Genomic DNA, 24,459 nt, shown 5'->3' on the forward strand with positions numbered 1-24,459 from the left:
CTGATTTCCTTTTAAGCTCCCCCTTTTTGCTAGGACTGACTTCCTTTTATTTTACTCCAACTTGCATTAATCCCAGTTATAGAAGTTTCTTTCCTCTTTCCCTTGCCTCCAACTTCAAACATTCTTACGTAGGAAACAAGTGACTTTTTTTTTTTTTTAAAGATCTACTTAAAAAATATAAAGAACACCATGACTTTTGGAATACATTTTGGCAGCCTGCAATTTGAGAGTTCACTTCCGAACAGGCAGAGTTAGACGGTTGGAGCTGAAATGCCTACGTGACCACAGTGGTCGCTGTAAGCCAAACCACCTGCTTATCTCATCTCCTCTGGGAATGAGGTGGTCAGCACCTACAGTGGCTACTGAGTAATTAGATGCTTCATTTGCCAGAGGCTGTATATTCCTTGAATGAAACTGCTTCTTTCCACGGGCTTTCATGATGAGAGCAGGGTGTTGAGCGATTGCCCAAAGAGATCACAGCCTGAGCACGCTTGGGCCCAGTACTTTTAGCTCCAGTTCACATTTTTTGTCCTCTCCCCAGCAGCCGTTATTGTCCTTGCTGTCATTGACTTCCACGTGAAAGGTTGTGCCAGCCAGGCCCACTGACTGAGCAGCAAGGAGCCCCAGCCAGCAGAAGGCAGGATGTGGTTGAAACTGTGCTCTGATCCTATCTCTGGCCTCAGGAAACCTATTAGTAGCTTGGGGATTTTCTGAAAGTCCTTCTCTCCCGTAGTCCTCTCCACCGTCTCTCCTCTTCTGAGAGTTTCAGGCTAAGCAGTCAAGACAGCTAGAATCGCAAAGTGGTCTTCTACTGGGATCTTGGCACATTGTCATTAGTGAGCTGAAGAGGACGCATGGGGCATCTTGCAGCATTGTCATTTTCTAGAGACTGAATAGGTCACGATGCTCCCTGGAGCCTATTCCCTTTCACCTCCAGACTCTTTTCAGTATTGTTATTATTATTATATGAATGGTAGTGAGGGGATGAGGCTCAGAGGCCACATAATGCCAGGGTGCCTTCATAGGGGCAGGGCAGAGTGAGGGTGGTGGCACCAGGCACACCAGCACTAGGCCTGTTTTTGTGTCTCAATCCTTATCTAATAAATGGGGACTCATAATTACATCTGCCTCACAAAGCTGTGAGCAGTATTGAGAATGTGTGAAAGTGCTGTGCAAAACTTGGTAGGTTAGAACAAATTAAAGTATATTATCTGTATTGTCTTCAAAGGGCCATTGAGGGCATTACTTTCTATGGACCTCACAACATTCCGGTACAGTTGGACTGATTGAGATTAATATTCCCATTGGACAGATGAGAAAACTGAGGGGCAGGGAGCTGCACTGATTTGCTCAATGTCCCAAAACTTATAGAATATCACTGTCCAGTAGAAACATAACACAAGCCATACATGTAATTTGAAATTTACTAGTAACCACATTCAAAAAATGAGAAACTGTGAAGTTAATTTTTCAAATAGCATATTTGACTCAATATAGCCAAAAATCTTATCATTTTAATGTGTGGCATGAGTCACAGGTGGCCAGTGGCTACCATATTAGTCAGTACAGTACACAGTATATATTAAGTACACACTAGAGAGAGTCATATATGTAAGACATAGGCCCTGGATTTGAGAAGGTTTGCCTTCTGAGGGTCAAGAAAATACCATTGAAAATATTGGCTAGGCAGGGTGGCTCATGTCTGTAATCCCACCACTTCCGGAGGCCAAGGCGGGTGGATCACCTGAGTGAGGTTGGGAGTTTGAGACCAGCCTGACCAACATGGTGAAACCCCATCTCTACTAAAACTACAAAAATTAGCCAGGCGTAGTGGTGGGTGCCTGTAATCTAGCTACTCCAGAGGCTGAGGCAGGAGAATCGCTTGAACCACAGAGACAGAGGTTGCAGTGAGTTGATATAGCATCACTGCACTCTAGCCTGGGCAACAGAGGGAGACCCCATCTAAAAAATTTTTTAAAATTTTCTCTTTGGGGTACTTCCTTATAGAGACCTTAGGAATCAATCAGACTATTCCTTAGGTCTGTGAGAAAATTTCCAACTCACAAAGTTAGATATTTGGGATTCATTCACCCTTCTGCATCAACGTCTGTCACTCACCTTTCTTTCCCAGCTCCCTTGAAAATTATGATTTTTGGAGTCATATGAAAGGCTGAAATAGTTTCAGAAAGATCCCACATTCCCGAAGGGCCTAGGAAAATTGTCAACTGGGGCTGAGCAATTTTAGTTGGCGAACAATTTTTTAAAAATTAGTGACAAAAATATAGAGCTGCCTGGGGAATACAATGCCTGTTGGCTGAGATTAATGGCAAGATTAATAAATGGATTGCTTGATGAAAAGGTGCAGGAGAACAAAAACCAGTAGAGAGATTGTGGAGGAGGCCGCTTATTAATGAACTGTCAGCCCAAAGAAAGTTCAAGAAACTCTCCCGTGGTAAATGCAGCAGGCTGGCACTTCTAATAAAAGTTGGGGTCCTTCAGGAATTAATTACTCCAGCCTTACAGCAAGAATTTGTGGAATTGCAAAATGTTGTGGCACAGACCAGCACGGGCTGCTGCTGCAAGCCGGGAAGCTGCAGGAGAAACTCATCATTTTTTTTCATTGATATGTAGGATATTGTAGTAGCATAATAGCTGGTCAGACACAGAGATGAGTGACGGCGTCCAGATATACACTGACTAATGAAACAGCACATACTTTGAGTTTGAAGTCACTTCACTTTTCATATGCAAAATTCCCTCCTGGAATCTGATTTCCTCCTTATCCTGTATACCCACCACTAAGGAGTTCTGAATAATTTTCAGAGTTATTATATGAGAGTCAGATGGACTCTGCCACAATTTATCAAGCTATGTGGAAAGAGAGCACAGAATTCATTTATTCTGAGTTGCTATAATTTTCCTCTCCCCTCCACAAGTTCCCAGTTATGCTTGGCCTGAAAAAAGCCTTTCTGAATTAAAATTTCATGTTGCCTCTGCCCAGTGAAGTGGCCTAAGAATGCCATGACCAGACAGAGATGGTCTGAAATCTGCAACCTGAAACCACACATCAGATATTGAATGCCTCTTATCTTTTTTCACTTCTGCCATGAAGGTAGAGTGAAATGTTTTCTTCTGTAATGTGTTTAGAACAAAAGGTCCCAGGCAAACTCTTGGTTTCTTGGGTCTCAAATTTCATAATTAACCGTTTCAGTTCAGGCCTAAATTTATTCCTGATAGAGCTTGGTAACTTAGGAGATCTCTGGCAATTGATTCATGTGCTCGTTTTCTAGGAATTAGATAAATACAGAGGGGACAGAACAGCTTTTGGTTGGTTTACATGGTGATGTAAGACTCTTCTTTGGAGTCTTAATGTAAACGATCAGTCATTTCCCCTCATAGAATCTTATAGAACTGGGCTATTTTTTTTTTTTAACATTTGACTTGTACCAAGATTATAAAACATATAGAAAATGATTCCTTCAGCTGTGCATCGAGTTTATCATCATCTTTCTTCTGCTTGTCACATCCTTGCCTTTTAGACCATTTATCACCCATCACTCTTTGACTTTTCAGACCCTCATAATCCACATGATACTTATCCTTTTGATTAAAACAACTTAATGGCCTTTTCACGAATAATTAATCTGCTGTCTTTACTTTCAGCCCTGGGCTTTTAACTGGAGAACAGAAAGGCAGTTATCCAGCCTGCGTTGCCTTTCAAAGTTTCACTCCCCTTAGCCTTTTCCCCTCAAAGGTTTAATACTTCTTTAGAAACTTCAGTGGTTGCTATACTAAGGTTTTAAAAAATGCGTCCGAGTTACTGTCCCATCTTTTCTGCTGTGTGTGAAGTGTATAACTGTGCAGAGATCAGTGGGATGAAGTGAACATAATTTCAGACTTGGATATTGTGTCATTCTGGAAAATGCAGAGGCTTCCACTCTCAAGAAAAGTTAAAACTCCGTTGCTTTTGAAGAAACAATAGTGTATTATTTTGTGGTTATGTGTTTCTAACTCTGGATGTTTTTCTAACAGTGACAATTTATACCAGATGACCTCCCAGCTTGAATGCATGACCTGGAATCAGATGAACTTAGGAGCCACCTTAAAGGGGTAAGGTCTTCTCCATTCCATTGCTTTTCCACAGTAACTCACACCTGTTTGAACCATTTTAAAGGTGCTTAGAACTTATGAAGAGAGTACAGTTTTAGAAGAATGGGCAGAGCTCTCTGTGGCATTAGAATGCTTTCCTCCTTCCCCTAGTTGATGAGTTCTGTTCAGTATTAAATTTTCAAAAACGTAAATAGGTGGTGTCTCTATTTGGAACAAGGAATACTGGGGACAAAGCCATTCAACCTCATTTAATAATTGTGTTTTACTACGATGTCACAGTTGTTAACCATTCCGCTATCTTATCAAGAGGTGCTTTGGGTGTACAAAGTCCAGGATCCAAATTCATATTTGTGTGACGCTGATCTGGGTAATCCACAGTCCATTATGCCCATACGTGATTGCACTAACAGGGTTTTTCTTTCCATACTTGATCATACAACCATAATAGGGAGAATACAGCCAGGAAACATAGGAAGGGGCTACTCCTTGCACCTAAAAGTGAAGGAAAAAAAAAAAAAAAAGGCCGGTGGGACTTGCTTTCACCAGTGAAAGAACTCTTTTCATTTTCTAATAAATACGAAGAGATGGGCAATCGCATAGGACACTCGTGAAGTGCCTGCAGCGTGTCAGGCGCTCTTCCAGGTTAACTCATCTTATCTTCCCAACACCCTCATGAGGGCTAAGTACTGCTTGGTTTACAGATGAGTAAACCAAGCTCAGAGTGTTAACTTACTTCCCAAATTCACATACTACTAAGTGCTGGAGCTGGGATTCCATGTCCACATCTGATTCCAAAGCCCAAGCTCTTTGCAGCCTCCAGGTGGTTCTTTTCACCCCACCATTGGCCCCAGTAGGACTGGGGACTCAGTTCAGCAGTCTTGACAGCTAGCTTGATGTCTCTGTGTATTGAGGGGCTTTCATTGGATTCTGGGATCTGGGGGGCTTGCCAGAGCCATGCATGCTCCATTCCCCACTCCCCGCCTCTTCTTCTCTTCTAGAGTTGCTGCTGGGAGCTCCAGCTCAGTGAAATGGACAGAAGGGCAGAGCAAGTGAGTGGACAATGCGGGGATGGCCAAGCAAATGGCGTAGGCCTTTTGACTGGCACCTGGGGCAATGCAGGAGTTAGGACTGACGTGGGTAATCAGGGTAGCATTTGGTGGATGGGAAGAGTCTCTCTCCCCCACCCCCACCTCTTCTTGTTCCTCCTACACTGCTGGGGATGAAATGGAGGGAGTGGCATTTCTCGTCAGCGCGCTCCTGGAAAACAATTTAAAGACAATACAGTAGGAATCCTGCTCATTTCTTAGTGAATATTTCACAAAATACTAAATTTGTGGCATTACATATATTCCCGTTAGATCAGTCAAGTCTTTCAGTCTTAACTTACGTGCTTTTTCTTTATTTACCTTTAAGGCTCTCAGGGAGAACTTACCCTAAGTCTGAGGCCAGGCTTGGCAAAGACTTGTTTTTTGTTGTTTTTCAAAGTTTTTTTAAATTCCCAAACATTTGCATCTTTCCCAGCCCTATACCCGGCACCCTGGGGCATTTCTTTAGCTGTTTCTTTTTCTTTTCTCTGCTTAAACTCCGCAATCAACCACCCGCGTTTCTTCCTTGTGTTGGTCCAGTCCTGTTATTTGGTTCATCCTTCAGCAATCAACAGAGTTGTGTTTCATCTTCCAAGACTTACTGTGGGAGTCTTCACTTCACTCCACCCCAGTATTTTTAAGCAATTTTATCCAGATCTCCTCTTCCTCTCTGGACCTCAAAGAAGAAGGCTTCTGTTATTTTAAGTTATTTCTCTCCCATCTTCCATCTAGGGGACTGCTGACAGTTTTACCCTTCTGTCTTTCTACCTGTTCTTAACTCGTCTTAAGCTCTGGGCTTCTTGGTCCCACTCTTTCTTCCTGGCTCCCTTCCTTTTCTCCTTTCTCCTCTCCTCAGAACTTGATAACGTTCCCCAAGTTAAATGGCAAGGATAGACAGAACATGATTGTGAAGTGAACAGTACATTTCAGTTTTAAAAAACGTCTTCATGCTGTAATACAGGGGTTTGTTTGTTCAGTTACAAAAATCACAGATAAGGAATTTTGGCATGTATTTGCAGCTGGATCTTTCCATAGTTGAGATAATTTCGATACTTTTTAAGGTCTTTTGACACGTGCTGTTAGTCACTTGTGGAGGAGGCAGAAGCTATATTGTAAGGATGAAGCACAACGTGTGAACAGTTTCCTCTGTTCAGTCCTGCATAAGAAAAAAAATGAGAAGAATTTTCATTGGTTTGTTACTTACATCTTGGAAAGGATTTCTGAAATAAAAATGTATTTCTTTCTTTCTTTCCTTTTTTTTTTTTTGAGACAGAGTCCCACTCTGTCACCCAGGCTGAAGTATAGTGGTGCAATCTCAGCTCCCTGGAACCTCTGCCTCCCGGGTTCAAGTGATTCTCCTGCTTCAGCCTCCTGCGTAGCTAGGATTACAGGTGACTGCCACCATTCCCGGCTCATTTTTGTATTTTTGGTATAGACAGGTTTTCGTCATGTTGGCCAGGCTGGTCTCCAACACTTGACCTCAGGTGATCTGCCTGCCTCTGCCTCCCACACCTGTGATTACAGGTGTGAGCTGCTGCACCAGGCAAAAAAATAAAAAAAATTAGCCAGATGTGGTGGCACATGCCTGTAATCCCAGCTACATGGAAGGCGGAGGTGGGTGGATTGCTTGAGGCTAGGAGGCACAGATTGCAGTGAGCCAAGATCAGGCCACTGGAATCCAGCCTGGGCAATAGAGTGAGACCCTTCCTCAAAACAAAACAAAACAAACAAACCATATACACACACACACACACACACACAGGTATATTTCTCGAATATTAACTTTATTTAGGGAGCAGTTATAAAAAGGGCTACAAAACCCAATAGATAATTCCACCAAAGAACAACTCTTTTGCAGAGCAAAAAATGATGGTTAGCTAATTGTCTACCATCTTCTCTCACACTGTGAATTTATCCCCATATAACATACTATGCATCCATGAATTTCTGATTCCATTCTGTAAATTGGACATTTATCTAAGGATGGATATGAACATTATTTGGTGCTGCATGAGGGGCTGTGCATGTTTCCTCTTCTGATCTGATCTTACAACAGCCCCAGGATACTATGGCCACATCCATCTTTCAGCTGAGGAGAGGAGAAAGATTAAACTAACCCAAGTCACATAGTGAGTAATGGCAGAGCCATGTTGGAATCAGTTCTGTCTGACTCCAGGACCTGGGCCCTAGATTAGAGCTTCTTAAATGGGTGGAAACCTTTTAGACTGTGACCACAGTTAGAAATACCCTTTACAGTGAGATCCCATATGCACACATGTCCACACACATGCACCACAGATTTACACTGAGCAATACTCTTATGACATGCTGTGCATGCTGATATTTTCTCTCTATCCCATTTCATTTTTTAAAAATGCTGATTATGATACACTAGATTGATTTTACCACCCACTGATGTGTCATGACCCACAGTCTGTCTTGCTTTTAGCATTCAAAAATGATGACATCTTGGCTGTCTTCTCCAAACTCATGAACAGCCCAGAACTAGATTCAGTTGAATCTGTAATTCCAGTAGAAAGTTTGGCTTCTCCCCAGGGGAGACCGATCTGGGCTGGGCTCATTGTTCTCTGTGATACTGGATTTACTTTCTTTTGCCATGGTATGAAAACTATTAATATGGAAAATACATTTGAGAAAAGATATTCCATGAAGACAAATTCAGACACATGACTTTTTTCATTCATAACCAATGTCTTGACACTGTTTGAAATCAATGGTAAGAAAAATCATGTGACAAGGTAAATCTATAACAGGAAAACTGGCGATTTGAGACATGTTTTAGAGAAGAAAGATATAATTTCCATATTACTCATAAAAAAGAGGCATTATCAATTTTTTATTAAAAGACTATGTACCTCAGACTAAACCCCACTAAATGCTGGTTCGTATCTTCTTTCCTTGAAAATGTTACTTTTTAAAAAAGAAGCTTCACAAAGAATAGATTTGCTTCCATGTGTCCCAAGCAAGTCCCTGGAGGCATCTTTTGTTAGATGTTAGGGAGCAGTGTCACAATGGGTGGGGATAGGATTTTATGAAGAATGTGGACAGATGAAATGAAAACTTGCTGTGTTAGAGGTGGGATATACTTGAGTGACTGACCCACTCCTTTCTCCTCCTTCTCCCTTTACTCATTTTCTAATCTCTGCATACCCACTGGGATCACAGCTACTTTTATGACCTCCAATGGGAGAATGTATTTCAATTTAAGTCAATGAGAAGGTACTTTATGGAAAGAACCACTTTCTTCTCCCTCACCCCTAAACAAAGGAAATTAGATTTTTAAAGTGGGTCCCTGGGAGAAAACATTGCTGAGGAATCTTTCTAAGTATGAGTCCACCATTTTGGAGACTTCTGTTTATGGTGCCTTGTGTTATCTGCTTTCTATTTCTTTGAAAACATTTTCTGTGTGTTCTCAATGGCTGCTGATTTCCGAACAAGCCTCTCCTACTCTGTTGGCCTCTGTTTTGTCTCTTCTAAAGAAAATATCCTGCAAAATGGAGAAACACATCAACCTTGACTGTGATCCAAGTTACTAAAACAAGGAAGACGTTATTCTCTGGGGACTCGGGTAGGGGGAGTGGGAAATCGAACACAATAGAAATGTGAAAGGAGTACTCAGCAAAATGAATGTCCTTTTGCTGGTCCAAGAAGTTTACAGGCTGTTGGGAACATGCAGTATTCAACCTGTGGATGCTTGAGAGGAAAAACAAAAAAGACTCAACAATGAGTGATGTATGGTGAAAACAAAGCTGTGCGTTTTGGTAGGGCCAAGGCTGTCGAATCTGGAGAAAATCCCCGCTAGACATGGTCTCATTCCTGAGAACCTGTGCCAAAAGAGATAGCTGTCTTCTCTGGCTGAGAGCTCCAATACACAGCCCAGCACCTTCCCTCGTGGGCTCGTGAACATAAGGTACCCGTCCAAGAGATTTACTTCTTGGAAATAGATAGCTTGCTTTTAAGTGGCTCCCGGAGCCTGAGATGCAAAGTGAAGGTGGAGAGCCGCAGTTCCGTGAATATCAGCATTCCCGAGCCTACTCCTTCATCTCCACCCCCAGTAACAAGTTATTAATTTCCCTCCTTTTAAATAGTTCCATTTAATGCTGTTTAAGCAGTTTTTTTCTATGTTATTGCTTTGCATTTGACTTTACCTGGGGTCTGTTAACTCTACCAATCAGAAGGAAGAATGGGACTCCTGGCTTTGATAAAGATGGAGACTGACTTAGCTCTGTGTCACTCTCACTTAGTGTGGACTGCTTTGGAAGCTTCTTTCCTTTGCTTCTCACTTTTCTGCTTCTACTTTCCCCTCCCTGGATGCTGGCCTTTTCTTCTACCCTTTTATTTTTGGACATACATTCATGAATGTATTGAATTGTTTTATTATGTGAGTGATGTGTATAAATTATAGAACAGTTAGAAAATACAACTACACAGGGAAGGAAATTAAAACTCCCCCCAGGAGCCGAGATGAAAATGATGTTGGTCAGGCGCGGTGGCTCACACCTGCAATCCCAGCATTTTGGGAGGCTGAGGTGGGCGGATCACGAGGTCAAGAAATCTAAACCATCCTGGCCAACATGGTGAAACTCCGTCTCTACTAAAAAAATACAAAAATTAGCTGGGCATGGTGTAGGCGCCTGTAGTCCCAGCTACTCAGGAGGCTGAGGCAAGAGAATCATTTGAACCTGGGAGGCGGAGGTTGCGGTGAGCCGAGATTGCGCCATTGCACTCCAGTCTGGCATCTGGCAACAGAGTGAGACTGTCTCAAAAAGAAAAGAAAAGAAAGTGATATTGCACACACTTTTAGACCCTTCCCTGTCCATGCCTGTACATTTGTGTCATTTTCTTTCTTATAAAAATTATTGGCTTCAGGTGAGATGGAATTTAGCAAATGCGTATTTATAGGCCATCGTGAAGTTGTCATGATAGCATTGACTTCTTGAAAATATTCTCAGCCTCTTAAGACATACTCAAAAAATATCTTTGGGCTTTGCAGGCTTACCTCCATACCATGGTTCTAATTATTTTATTTTAATGCAAGAAATTATTTTCATCTTGTGGAGGTGAGGAAAAATGCCAGGTTTGTTTTGATCTGAAGAAGAAAGGAGCTGAATGGGAAAGATAGGAAAGAAAGGTTGGAGTGGGGAAGGGGACCAAGTTGGAAATGAGAAATACAGTGATCTTAGCACAGGGGTGAAGTGAGGTTAATGAGGATTGATAAAATGTGTGTGTGTGTGTGTGTGTGTGTGTGTGTTTATGTCTGTGTCTGTGTACTGGAGAGGGAAAAGTTACATCAGAATAGTAGAAGATAGCTTATTTGGACTTCTCCTATCCCTGATCACTTCTGAGACCCTCCACTCACCATTTATCCTTCTGCCTGTCATCTGCCCAAGAAAAGATCACAACCTCTAGATAGAAGAACATTGATCTGGAAGGTACACTAATAAAAAGTTACCCAGATAAGTGTTTCTCCGGAACGAGGAGCTACTGCATATTTTAGTAGGAGTTTTTCTATTAAAAGTGAACAAGTTTCTTTATTCTAGCTTTATTTCTAACTCTCCATTTAAAAAATAACAGATGTATTCTGTATGCCTAGATAGCGACTTTATTTAAAACGAAAACAGCTCTTTGTTTCTTGTTTATAAAAGTCACACAGGCTTATCATTTTTTAAAAAATTCAGACAGAACCAAAACATTATAAAGAGGAAAAGAAAATTCATCTATTGTTTCATCACCCAGAGATAACTTTAAAAGAAACATTTTGAAGTGTATTTATATCTGCAGAGAAAAAATTCTGGAAACGTTGATCAGACTATTAACTGCAGTTCCCTCTAAATAGATTAGAGGGAAGAGGCAAAAGCCTGAAACAGATGGGTTTAGGAGATAAGGAGAGGAGGTGAACTGGAGACAGAAAGATCACGCTTTCATGGAATTCTGCTGCAAAAGGGGACAAAAAAATGGGGCTCTGGCTGGGGAGGAAGATCGGGAAAAGGGGTGTTTTTGTTTTAAATTGTTCTGTTTTTATTTAGTTAGTTACTTATCTTTAGATAGTAGTATCTGTATGTTTGTTTGCTGATGAGATGACCAAGAGGAGGAAAAGATGGGCCAGGCGTGGTGGCTCAAGCCGGTAATCGCAGCACTTTGGAAGGCTGAGGTCGGTGGATTACTTGAGGTCAGGAGTTTGAAACCAGCCTGGCCAACATGGTGAAACCCTGTCTCTGCAAAAATGCAAAAATTAGCTGAGCATGGTGGCACATGCCTGTAATTTTAGGAGATTTGCCTGAACCCGGGAGTTGGAGGTTGCAGAGCCAAGATCATGCCACTGTACTCTAGTGTGGGCAACAGAGCAAATCCCTGTCTCCAAAAATAAAAAGAAAAAAAGAAAAGAAAAAAAAGAGGAGGAAAAAAATGGTGGATGGGAGGGGACAGAATCACTGAAACAGTGTCCTTGAAGGATTGGGAGAGAAGGGGCTCCGTAGATAAGTTGGTGGGGCTGGCTTTAGCTAGAAGCTGGGATAGTTCATCCAGTAACAATATTAATTTGTGAATTATTTCTGCCGGGCTTGGTGGCTTATGCTTGTAATCCCAGCACTTTGGGAGGCTGAGACAGAAATTCAAGAGCAGCCTGGTCAACATAGCAAGATCTCATCTCTACAGAAAACAAAAAAATTAAAAAATTAGCTGGGCATGATGGCATGCCTGTAGTCTCAGCTAATTGGGAGGCTGAGGTGGGAAGATTTCTTGGGCCCAGGAGTTCAAGGCTGCAGTGAGCTATGATGATGCCACTGTACTCCAGTCTGGGCAACAGAGTGAGACCATCTCTCTAAAAAAAAAATAATAATAAAGAAAAAGAGTTCTTTCTTTATAAGAGTTATTTTGCTTGTCATATGTAATGAAAATATTTTCTCTGGTTTGTACTTTAATTCTGTTAATAGGTTGTTTTCTGTCCGATCTATTTTATGGTAAAAATAATAAGTTTTTGTCTCATAGTTTCAAGTTTTTGACTTTTGGATCATGCTTAGCTTTTTCCCATCCCAAGTGTTTAAAACTATTTAATTATTTCTGGTATTTTAAAAATTTTACTTTCTTAAATAAAGAGATGGAGCACGTCACACTTAAAGAGTAAAATAATATTTATGTTGATCTAGTGGCATCTGTGCCAGGTTGCCACCAGCTCTAAGTGTGGATAACCCAGTGTCCATTCCCCAAATAAGATCTGATAAGTGGACATGAAAGTGACTTTTGAAATTACTGTGGCTACCGGGAAATTGGATATTCACTGAGTAAAGTGTTAAACCTGAGCATTCTGCCATAACCACTGAGAATTCCTAGGGAATGCTCCTGGATCTTTTGGCCCTGAGTCCCCTAGGGCTGATTAATTCAAGTCCAGCAATCTCTGGTTCATATGAGTACACGATGAGTACAGTATTCATGCAGAGATTTATTGTTTTGTTGCGTTTTGTTTTATTTGGTAGTTGTCCTCTCCTAGGTCTAGTTTATAACAGCCCCCTCCTCCCTTTTCTTCTCAGGCTATTGGTGGAAATAGCAGGTCAGCTGTCTGGTAGAATATCCCACAATCTGGATTTGGCAGATTGCTTCATCTTAGTCTTTTAAACTTGGGCCTCTCTCCCTGTATTTCTTTTTTTCTGATCCTTCTCTTTCTTCCTCTCTCTCTCTTTTGTTCTTTCCCTCCCTCCCTCCCTCCTCCCTCCCTCTCTGCCTTCCTCCCTCTCTCTCCCTCTATCTCTCTGTCTTGCCAGGCTGGAGGACAGTGACATGATCTCAGCTCACTGCAACCTCTGCCTCCCGGGTTCAAGCAATTCTCATGCCTCAGCCTACCAAGTAGCTGAGATTATGGGCATGTGCCAGCACGCCTGGGCTAATTTTTGTATTTTTGTATTTTTTTTTTTTTGAGATGGGTTCTCACTCTGTCGCCAGGCTAGAGTGCAATGGCGTGATCTTGGCTCACTGCAACCTCTGACTCCCTGATTCAAGTGATTCTCCTGCCTCAGCCCCTAAGTATCTGGGATTACAGGCTCATGCCACCACACCCAGCTGATTTTTGTATTTTTAGTAGAGGTGAGGTTTCACCATGTTGACCAGGCTGGTCTCAAACTCCTGACTCAAGTGATCCACCTGCCTCAGCCTTCCAAAGTGCTGGAATCACAGGCATGAGCCACAGTGCCTGGCCTCCCCTGTATTTCCTAGAGGCTTGATTTGATTTGTGTTTTTTTTCCTCTCTTTCTTTCTTTTTCTTTCTTTCTCTTTCTTTCTTCTTTCTTTCTCTTTCTCTTTTCTTTCTTTCTTTCTTTTCTTTTTTCTTTATTTCTTCTTTCTTTCTTTCTTCCTTTCCCTCTCCCTTCCTTCCTTCCTTCCTTCCTTCCTTCCTTCCTTCCTTCCTTCCTTCCTTTTCCTTTCTTTCTTTCTCTCTGTAAATGTAGCTGATGAATGGCACTGTGTTCAGCCTCCTCTCTTGTGTTTAAACTTTAAGGAAGCACAATTTCTTAGCACAGATCCTTTGTTCTTGTTCCTCAGAAAGTGTCACACTAAACAAGGGAGTGATGGTTCTCAAGGCTTGCAGCGGGGTTTATTGTCAACACTGAAAAGAATCAGGCATTTCAGCATCTCATGTATGAGCCCTGAGTATCAAGGGTGGGGAGAGAAGAGGGGTTGACGGGTAAATTCCATGTTTTGGAGACAGAAGAGTTTGAATGTCCCCAGGTGCTTCCCTTCAATCTGATTAACTCTGCAGAGGGGAGAAGACAGAGGTGAAGATGGGGAGATGCCTGCCTGGCCAATAACTAGAGGTGGGAGAGAGAAATGACAGGCCGAAGTTCCCCCTTTTTGAATATTCATATGAATGCTAATTGCCTTCCAAAGGCTCTTTTTCTTTTCTCTCTTTAACTCTTCTGTTGATAAGGGATTTCAGGGTGGCTCTGGTTTTCCTCATCTGTAAAACCTCAATTCCTTTTTATTAATCTTCATGTGCCTGTGGAATATCAAAGTTAATCATTTCTAAAGAAGCCACTCTTGCAATGTTAAGTGTTTTGTTTTTTGTTTTTTTCTCCTGGGCCAAACCTCAGTGTACACGTTTTTAGTGTGAAGAGGCCTCATAATTTGTGTTATATGAGGGACATTTTTGTCATTTTGCAAACTTTTAAGAAAAGTATTTATGCATTTTTTTGTGTGTGTGTGTGTTTGTTTTTGAGACACAGTCTCGCTCTGTCACCCAGGCTGGAGTGCAGTGGTGCAATTTCAGCTCACTGCAACCTCTGCCTCCTGGACTCAAGTGGTTCTCCTGCCTCAGCCTCCTGAGTAGCTGGAATTACAGGCATCCACCACTTTGCCCTGCTAATTTTTGTATTTTCATAGAGATGGGGTTTCACTATGTTGGCCAGGCTGGTCTTGAACTCCTGACCTCAGGTGATCCGCCCCTCTCGGCCTCCCAAAGTGCTGTACAGGCGTGAACCATTGTGCCCGGCCATGTTTATGCATTTTAAAGCTGTCTAGGAAAAGCAAACTTTCTCAGGATACATTTTTATGCATTTTAAAGCTGTTCAGGAAAATATACAGTCCAGGCCACTGCCAGAAGTGAAGCCACAAAGTGCTCTGCTGATAACTGCTTCTGCTTAGTTTATTTTCCCAGTTCAATAGAAAGAAAAATTTTTTTTTGAGTGGGGTAAAAATCATGCTCTGTTGCGCATAAGCAGCTATTTCTATCAGTTAGCCTTGTGCTTTCTTTATACCGGAGGTCCCCAACCCCCAGGTCATGGACCGTAGTGGTCTGTGGGAAGTAATTTCATTTGTGTAAGGTGATACAACTTAATGAATGACTCCTTGGGTTCTGCTAAGGATTGGAAAAAATATATATTTATGTATAAGTATATATTCTATATATATATTTATATATTCAACATATTTTATACATTTATGAATATATTATAACATATATGTATATAAAATATATAGATACTTTTTTTTTACAGACAGGGTCTCACTCTTGTCACCCAGGCGGGAGTACAGACAGTGATGCCATCATAGCTCACTGCAGCCTTGAACTCCTAGGCACAAGTGATCTTCCCACTTTAGCCTCCCAAATAGCTGGGACTATAGGTATGCACCACCACATTCAGCATTTTTTTTTTTTTTTTTTTTGTAGAGACAGAGTCTTACCCAGGCTGGTCTGAACTCTTGGGGCTTAAGTGATCCTCCTGCCTTGGCCTCCCAAAAGTGCTGGGATTATAGGCGTGAGACACCCATATGGCTTTAAAAAAACATGAATTTTATTGATCTCAATCACCAGGCTCATGAGATGCATACAATAAGTTGCAGCTTGGTGGCCCTTGGGCTGGATGTGTGTTTTATTTGACCTGACAGTGATTCTTATAATTTCAGTTATTTGCAAGAACTTATAACTCAGGTGCTCTCAAAAAAGTCCAGATTTCCTACTTTTTGTTGAGAATGGAAAGATACAGCAATGCTGGATTGTTTACAGTCATTGGCTGGGAGAGCTGAGTTGTGCCTGCCTCTGTTGGTCAAAGGGTGGTATGGCCAGGGTGGCCGTCCCTGCGAGTCCAGTGCCATCTCATTCTTTAGGGCCTTCTTCATTTTACTTGTCTTACTTGGACCCTGTAGGAATATTTGAGTCTGTGGCTCTGTTTTAAATTAAGAGAGTCAAATCCATATTCTGACCAATTTAGCAAACACATAAAATAACTGCCTCCTATCCAATAATCTGGAAATTCATGGAGAATAAGAGAGGTGACTGAAGAGTTGAGACAGATATATGTCTTCTTTTTAAGTAGGGAAAAAAAAAAAACCGGTGGATTCTGGAAACCACAGAGTTAACATGAATTATTGAGAAAGTTATTAAGCTAGATCTTTGAGAACAAGCTGGGGAGAAAACGGAGATCATTACCAAGGTTGGTTAGTGATAGGCAAGACACGTGCCCAAGTCCATTTCTTTTTGAGTAGAATTACCAGTCCAATAGAGTGGAAGTTTACTAATATAGTGGCTCTTCATTGCAAAAACATATTTGATGTTTTTGATGTTCTTGTAGACAAGATGGGGAATGATGGACTAAATACATAAATGGATGATTTGTGCTTGGTTGAACAATAAAGGAACTGTTGTCTAAAGTATCTTTGTTAAGCTGGAGAGTGGCTTCTAGCACAGAGTGGCTTCTGTGGCGGGACAGGAGGGGCAGTCACCTTACTCTGAACTTCCTCTCCCACATCTTTACCTGCCTGCCCCAGACCCACCGTTCTTTTCTCCACTTGGAACCATAGCCACCCTCATGACACTTTGCTGTTAATTCCTGTGATCTTCTTGAATATGTTGGCCAAGGACTCATCAAATCCCTTTTCCCTGTCATTCAGCAGGGTCAAGTATCTTACGTCTCAAAAGGAAGTCTACTAGGAAACAAAACAGAAAAACATGAACACTGTTTGAAATCTTTTTTTTTTTTTTTTTGAGATGGAGTCCTGCTCTGTCACTCAGCCTGTAGTGCAGTGGTGCAATCTTGGCTCACTGCAACCTCTGCCTCCCGGGTTCAAGCGATTCTCCTGCCTCAGCCTCCCAAGTAGATGGGATTACAGGTGTGTGCCACCATGCCCAGCTAATTTTTGTATTTTCGTAGAGATGAGTTTTGCCATGTTGGCCAGGCTGGTCTTGAACTCCTGACCTCAGGTAACCCACCCATCTCAGCATCCCAAAGCACTGGGATTACAGGCGTGAGACACTGCACCCAGCCTCAGTCACTGAGTTTAGAGGATGCAGAGAGGAGCAAGGAGTCTTTGTACTCAAGTCCAAGTTTACCATGGGGCAGAGGAGATACACACAGATCACTGTAAAACAGGAATCACTCAGTGGTTCTCCTGAAGGCAGAAACGAGAAGGAGGATTTCAGCTTGTTTTTAAAGCTCTCCTAAAATGGAATGGGCTCTCTTGAAAACTAGTCACCAGTCATGTTGATCAATTGTTGGGCATGAGCTTGAAGAGATTTCTGCTTTGAATGGGGGTGGTATAGATGGCCTTTCTAGGTCCTTTCTATCTCTCTTAGCCTATGGTTCCCAGACCACTGAGTTGCTTTTTTAAAGCTTATTTAGAGAGAATTGTTACCATATCAAATGTCAGTAAGTTGTACTTGGTGTTCTGGACACACCACATTGGGAAGTGCTGAGCTGCAGGTTTCCACAGGTGGAATTGCACTGGTGTGTTTGTCTTTTGGGGACCCAAGTCCCCATAGGCAGGGGCCTGGCTGTTTTTCTTCATGCACCTGGTAGGAGAATCTACTGGCGTATTCGGCAGGTACAGTCTTGTTGCTTCTTTTGTTTGTGGTTTGCATCTGGCTGTGAGGATTGCTGTTTCCTTTGAGCATCACGACACTTCATTTCAGGAGACAGTTGTCTTCAGGAAAGTCTGTTCCCGTGCCCCCGCCCTCCGGGAACCCAGCTAACACCCAGAGCTTAGCTGTCAAGACAGATTTCGAATTTTACCCTTTGATGGCAGAACTTTAATGTCGTGTTCCTAGAAGTCCTTTAGCCCTAGAAAATGTGGAAAGTAGGCTGGGGGCAGTGGCTCACTCCTGTGATCCGGGCACTTTGGGAGGCTGATGTGGGAGAATCGCTTGAGCCCTGGAGTTTGACACCATCCTGTGAAGGACATAGCCAGACTCTATTTCTACAAAGATAAAAATCAAAACAGCTGGGCATGGTGGGGGGCACCTATAGTCCCAGCTCTTCGGGAGATGGAAGCAGGAGGAACACTTGAACCTGGGAGTTCATGGCTGCAGTGAGCTATGATCGCACCATTACACTCCAGCCTGGGCAACAGAGCAAGTTCTGAAAAAAAAAAAGAAAATGTGTAAGTCACATTTTGGCTCCATACAGATGACTGAAGCAAGCAAAGGCAGCTTCTCTTCACAGCCTTGGAGGCAAAATGTTCTGGCAGCAGCATGGCACCATTGTGGTCCTGCCGTCTTTCTGCCGCCACATGACCATTGTCAGCACCTCTCACTTTCCCACTGTCTGTACGAAGTAATTGTAAGAAAGGCAGACACAGCCTCTTTCTCCTGGCAAACACAGTCTAAAGGCCAGAAGGGCATATGTTCTTTGGGTTTGGCGTTTCTGCCCAACTTTTGCATGTTTGACCCTGGGGTTAGTTCTTTGAGACATTCCCCCTGCCCGCAGATATGTGAAAAATCACTTGAAGGATGTGCAGAGAAGGTATGGTAGGTTACAGGGGCAGGCAGTTCTTTCTAAAATGCTTGGAGCCAGAAGTAAATGTAAAACCCCACAGCTCCTGTGGCCCTAGTGGGGTGTGAACATTTCAGTTGTCCTGGCAACTCTTCCCTTCCAGGAACTCTCTCTCCTCTGAGTGAGTGCTGAGTCGGCTCCAGGCTTCCCCACACCCCATTAGATGGAGTGGGCTAATTCACCCACCAGTTTACCTGCCTCCCTGCCCAAGACCCCTGGAACCAACTGCTAGAGTAATGGAGGCAGAGAATAGAATTCTCAGTGCTGACAGCCAGTTAATCCCACCTGGAGACTTTAAAAAATGCTAATGCAGCTGGGCACGGTGGCTCACACCTGTAATCCCAGCATTTTGGGAGGCTGAGATGGGCTGATCACCTGAGGTCAGGAGTTTGAGACCAGCCTGGCCAACATAACGAAACCTTGCCTCTACTAAAAATACAAAAATGAGCCAGGCATGGTGATGTGTGCCTGTAATCCCAGCTACTCTGTAGGCTGAGGCATGAGAATTGCTCGAACCTGGGAGGCGGAGGTTGCAGTGAGCTGAGATTGCACCACTGTACTCCAGCCTGAGTGATAGAGTGAGACACCTTCTCAAAATAAATACATAAACAAACAAACATGCATCCCTCCCACACCCCCTCCAAAGCAGATTTATGGATTTCATGGACTGTATGAGTCATCCATTTAGAGCGTACAATGCAATGGTTTTTAGTATATTCACAGTGTATGACCATTACCACAATTTCAGGACATTTTCAGCAGTCATTTTCCATGTCTTCTTAACTCCCCCAGTTCAAGTTACCCAACCACTAATCTAGTTTCTGTCCCTATAGATTTGCTTATTCTGCACATTTCATAGAAATGCCTTTTGTGAGTGGCTTATTTTACTTAGCATGATATTTTAAAGGTTCATCCTTTAAATAAAGGTTCATGCTGCGATATGTAGCATGTATTGGTACTTTGTTCCTTTTTATTGCTGAATAATATTCCATCATTATGAAGATACTCTCTCTTTGGTTTATCCATTCATCCGTTGATGGACATCTGGGTTGATTCTACTTTTTGGCTCTTAGGAATAATGCTGCCAATGCACAATGTATACAAGTTTTTGTGTGGACATTTGTTTTCATTTCTCTTGGGAATATACCGCAGAATGAGATTTCTGGGTCATACGTTAAATTTATGTTTAACCTTTTGAGGAACTGCCAGATATTTTGCAAAGCAGCTGCATCATTTTACAGAGCTATTTGATGAGAGCTCTCCTCAGTGCTTCTAGATGTGATTCTAATGTGCTGCTGGTGTGGGTGAGAAACCTCCGTCTGACTCATCTGGAAGTGAAATCACTGTAGAGCAGATAGCAGCGTAGTATCTCACGGAGAGAATAATTTTAGAGCAGAACATCCGCCCCTTCCAAGTTGTCCTTTTCAGCATTGCACATCTTTCGGGTCTTCCTACGTAGTCCAAGGTTAACCTGAGCACCAGTGAGGGGACTAGTCAGTCGAATGCTGGAGGAAGATTCTCCAGTGCCTCCACCTAGGGCGCAGGCTGGCTACCAAGAGTTAAGTTGATCTGGAAAACTGACCTGTTGTTTAAGCAGAGTGGGGCCACTGATGTGTAATCCCCACTTCTGAGGACGCGACATCTCTTCTTGTAAGTGTCATCACTTTTTTGGTGCTATCTGGTAAAAACTGAGTCATGAGGTGCGGACAAAAATTCAGTGCACTTAACGTGAAGCTGGAGGCATTCTGCTCATTCCTGAGATATTGCAGCTGTCAGCCCTGCCGTTCAGATGGTAAACAACTTGCCAAGGATGAAGCCCTGCCACTGTGGCTTTCTCCGGCATGTCTGAGCGAGACCCGGACGGTGCACGCCTTCGAATCGGAGGGTGAGGGGGGGCTGCGAGGTGGCGGCCCAAGGGTCCAGCGGCCCCGCCCCCCGCAGAACCCTGCACCTAAAGTGGCCCCTTGGAGGGAGGCAAAAACCAACTATTTTTGTTCTGTGAGTTTTGAAAACAACCATTCCCTCCCGATTGCAGATAAGCATTTCTAAATGGCGACTGTGAGCCACCCTGAGCCTTTTTTTCCTTCTTTGTGTTTGCAGCCACGGCACAGGGTACGAGAGCGATAACCACACCACACCCATCCTCTGCGGCGCCCAGTACAGAATCCACACGCACGGTGTCTTCAGAGGCATTCAGGTGAGCTCGCAGAGAGGCCCCAGCGGGAAGCGGCCTGCACTGTGGCCGGCCCTTTAGTTCCTTACTGATGGACTCTTTGGCCCTGGCAAGCCTCTTCTTCATTGCAGGCTCCTTTAACATCAGGGACACCTGCTGGTCCCCTGGGTCTGAAAAGATGGCTGTGTTCTCTCCCGGAGAGCCTGCCCCCTGCCTGACGCAGCCCAAGATGCTCCCACAGAATCCTTTCCTTTCTGCCTTTACTGCTCCGTTTGATTTCTCCAGGGTGGGCTGTGCAGCTTTTGTATTTGAGCTAATTGGGTTTGAATTAACCTCCTGGACTTTTGACTTCTAAGATTTGTTCTACATCGAAGAATGCCCACAGGAGGACCCATATCTTGCCAGTTGTTGATGATAATAACACTAACTGTACCGCCTATGGCTGGACATTTTCTGTATACCAGGCATTGTGCTAAGGTTTATACATAGACTTTAGAAAAAGTGGACTTTACCCTATTAGTACCGTTTTGTATTGATGTGGTTCATTTGTTGTAATTGATGAACCAATATTGATACATTATTAACTAAAACCCATAGTTTACATTAGGGTTCACTTTTTGTATTGTGCAGTTCTATGGGTTTTGAAAAATGCATAATGCCATGTACCTATTATTCTAGTATCATACAGAATAGTTTCACTGCCCTTAAAATTCCCTCTACTCCACTATTCTTTCCTCCATCTTCTCCTCTCAACCATCACTGGTCTTTTTTCAGAATGTCGTATAGTTGGAATCATATTAGATGTAGCCTTTTCAGGCTGACTTCTTTCTCTTAGCAATATGCACGTAAGGTTTCTCCGTGTCTATATGCGGCCTTTCCCCCTTCATTTCATCTTCAATACACCCTATGAGGTAGGTACTGTTATCCTCTCCATTTCATGGATGGGGAAACTGAAGCCCAGAGGTGGTGAATAATATACCTGGAATCACATAGCTAGTAAATGGTGGAGCCGAGACTAATCACACAGGTCTCACCTGACTTCAGACCCCCTGTTTATAACTACCTCATTATACTGCTTCTTAGTGAGGCAGAGAGTGGTGAACAGTTTAGGGGAGGGGGAAGTCTCTAAGGAGCACGAAGAAAGTAAAGTATAAAGGTAAAAGTTGGCTGGGCGCTGTGGCTTATGCCTGTAATCCCAGCACTGGGATTTTTAAAACATTGGTTTTAAAATTTATTTATTTATTTAGGCTGGGCACGGTGGCTCATGCCTATAATCCCAGCACTTTGGGAGGCTGAGGCAGGCAGATCACCTGAGGTCAGGAGTTCAAGACCAGCCTGGTCAACATGGTGAAACCCCATCTCTACTAAAAATACAAAAAAAGTAGCCATGCATAGTGGCACAGGCCTGTAGTCTCAGCTTACTTAGGAGGCTGAGGCTGGAGAATCGCTTGAACCTGGGAGGCGGAGGTTGCAGTCAGCTGAGATCACGACACTGCACTCTGTCCTGGGTGACAGAGTGAGACTCTGTCTCAAAAAAAAAAAAAATAAAATAAAATAAAAGGTAAAAGATTTGGAGAATTCAGTAGACACGTTTGGTCTGCCACCTCCATAGACCTTTAGTCTGCCTTCTCTGCAGAGTCTCTTTTTTGGGTGGTCAGAACCACATGCAGTTACTAAGGGTTTCTTTTATGGCTTATAAACATCAATCCATGGCTGCAGCATGAGTAACTGCAGTGATACTTCCGCAGAATGGTCAGTACCCTAGAAATAAATTGTATCTGGGCCAGACCCCACATGAAAAGTGGGGCAAGTAGCTCTGAGATGTTCTGATTAATGTTTCCAGAAGTGTCATGAAGAGAGAACAGTGTGCTCCCTACTCCCAAGTCTTCCAATGGAGAGGAATAAAGGCAAGGGTTACAGAAATACAGAAATCTGATGAAGGTTTGGGGAGACATCAAGCCTCTTCCCTGAAAAAAACCATCAGAATCCTTCACCAGGACCCTTGCTGAGACTAACAACTCCTCTTCCCACATGCACTGCTTCTAGGATGAATGAATGGAAATGGAAAATGCTTCCTTTGCTTTCTTTCCCACCAAGCCCAGTTTGTCAGGTTCACTTGTTATGGCTTCTAAACAACTCCAGACAGGACAGGTGTTTAGTATTCCAACCCAACAGCTAGCTCACCATTTAATTTTATGCCACCATTATCCCTGAGACACTGTGGCCTATTAATATCAATGCTGTGTTCTATGTCAATATGGCAATTTTTCTTCCAAAAAAGAAAGTGACCTTTCAGTGCAGGGCAGTGTGGAATAGGGACTAGAACGTAAGCATGGGTGGGTGGAAAATGCACAGGGCAATGAGTTGGTTATGCTCAGAAGTGGTTCCAGGTCTCTAGCACAAAACATGAATGTACTTTAGACCAGGCCTAGTGGCTGATGCCTGTAATCCCAGCACTCTGGGAGGCCAAGGTGGGAAGATCCCTTGACCTTGAGAGTTTGAGACAAGACTGAGCAACATAAGGAGACCCCATCTCTACCAAAAAAAAAAAAAAAAGCTGAGCGTGATGGCTTTCACCTGTCATCCCAGCTATTTAGGAGGCTGAAGTGGGAGGATTACTTGAGCCCGGGAGGTTGAGGCTGCAGTGAGCCCTTATCATGCCATTGCACTCCAGCCTGGGCAACAGAATAAGATCCTATCTGAAGAACAAACAAAACCAAAACATGGATGCACTCTTGTGTCAGCATCTTACCCCCACATGCACTTGGGGTTGATTTGCACAACTGTAAAGAAATGAGGAGAATTTAGTGGCCACAGGCACTTGCTCAGCTCCCGTTTCTGACTCACTGACCCCAAGAGGAGGAAGGGGAGCTTGCCTCTCTATTTTCCTCCAGTTCCCATCCTTGGAAGACAGACAACACACAGGCTGAACTTCCACAAGATAAAGGGGAGCAACAGATACCCTGCAAAGGATGTGTGCAGTGCACAGAAGGCAGACAATTTCCAGTGCTTTCTGGTGTCACTGTTAAAGATTGTGCTGGCTTTACCATGGCCCTCTGGTGGGTTTTGCTTCCCTTCACAGATGGGACCCCTAAATCCCGGGGCTCCTCCTTCCATGTCATTTACTTATACTTGAACGATCTGGTAAGTTTACGGCTCATTCATTATCCCACTTTTTTCTAATAAGGATGTCCCCACCCTTTGCTGATTGGCTCTAGGTCATGTGGCCATATCTCCAAGTGGGAGGGAGCAGTTAGACTTTGGGACTTTGGACTTGCAGACATCACTACCTCAAGAGGAGAAGCTGAGAGATAGAATGGATTGGGAGCTCTTCCAGGCACCAGCATTTCTTTTGCAGAGGCTCTGGGACAGCCATACCATGCAGGTTTCATCTCAAGAGCCACTTCTGGTTGCTCAGTAGTGATGGTCTTAGAGCACTGCATTGTAGAATGTCCTGATCTAGCATCCATTAGTGATGTCTGCCATGGGGATCTGGAGTGCGAATGGGAGTGGTTTTAGGTCTGGACCTGCCATCCCTTCTTTGGATATATTCCAGTGCTCACGCTCCCTTAGGACCTACGTGAATGTTCACATGTGGCTTAAAGCCTCCTTTCCTCTTGCTGTCTGCCTGCAGGATGTGCGGCGCGTGCCTGGAGTAGCCCCGACCCTTGTGCGGTCGGCATCTGAAACCAGTGAGAAACGCCCCTTCATGTGTGCTTACCCAGGCTGCAATAAGAGATATTTTAAGCTGTCCCACTTACAGATGCACAGCAGGAAGCACACTGGTAAGTGTGTCCACTGTCCAGCCTTGGGCAAA

At 43.3% G+C, this 24,459-nt stretch overlaps 1 protein-coding gene across 5 annotated transcripts in view; it reads left to right on the forward strand.

Annotated features, from left to right (window-relative positions):
* WT1 (WT1 transcription factor) overlaps positions 1-24,459 on the forward strand; it is a 45,979-nt gene that overhangs the window by 13,447 nt on the left and 8,073 nt on the right. For 2 of the 5 annotated variants that reach the window (XM_032283653.1, XM_032283655.1), the window contains exons 4-7: positions 4,033-4,110; positions 5,109-5,159; positions 20,570-20,666; positions 24,277-24,427. In XM_032283653.1, coding sequence (XP_032139544.1) covers positions 4,033-4,110; positions 5,109-5,159; positions 20,570-20,666; positions 24,277-24,427 — 377 coding nt within the window. Of the gene's footprint in view, positions 1-4,032; positions 4,111-5,108; positions 5,160-19,462; positions 20,120-20,569; positions 20,667-24,276; positions 24,428-24,459 lie in introns of those variants that run through there. The other 3 variants (XM_032283657.1, XM_032283656.1, XM_032283658.1) reach the window with 2 other exon arrangements.

Source organism: Sapajus apella, unplaced genomic scaffold (assembly GCF_009761245.1).
Source record: "Sapajus apella isolate SASKATOON/1434 unplaced genomic scaffold, GSC_monkey_1.0 scaffold14, whole genome shotgun sequence".
Classification (NCBI taxonomy): Eukaryota; Metazoa; Chordata; class Mammalia; order Primates; family Cebidae; genus Sapajus; species Sapajus apella.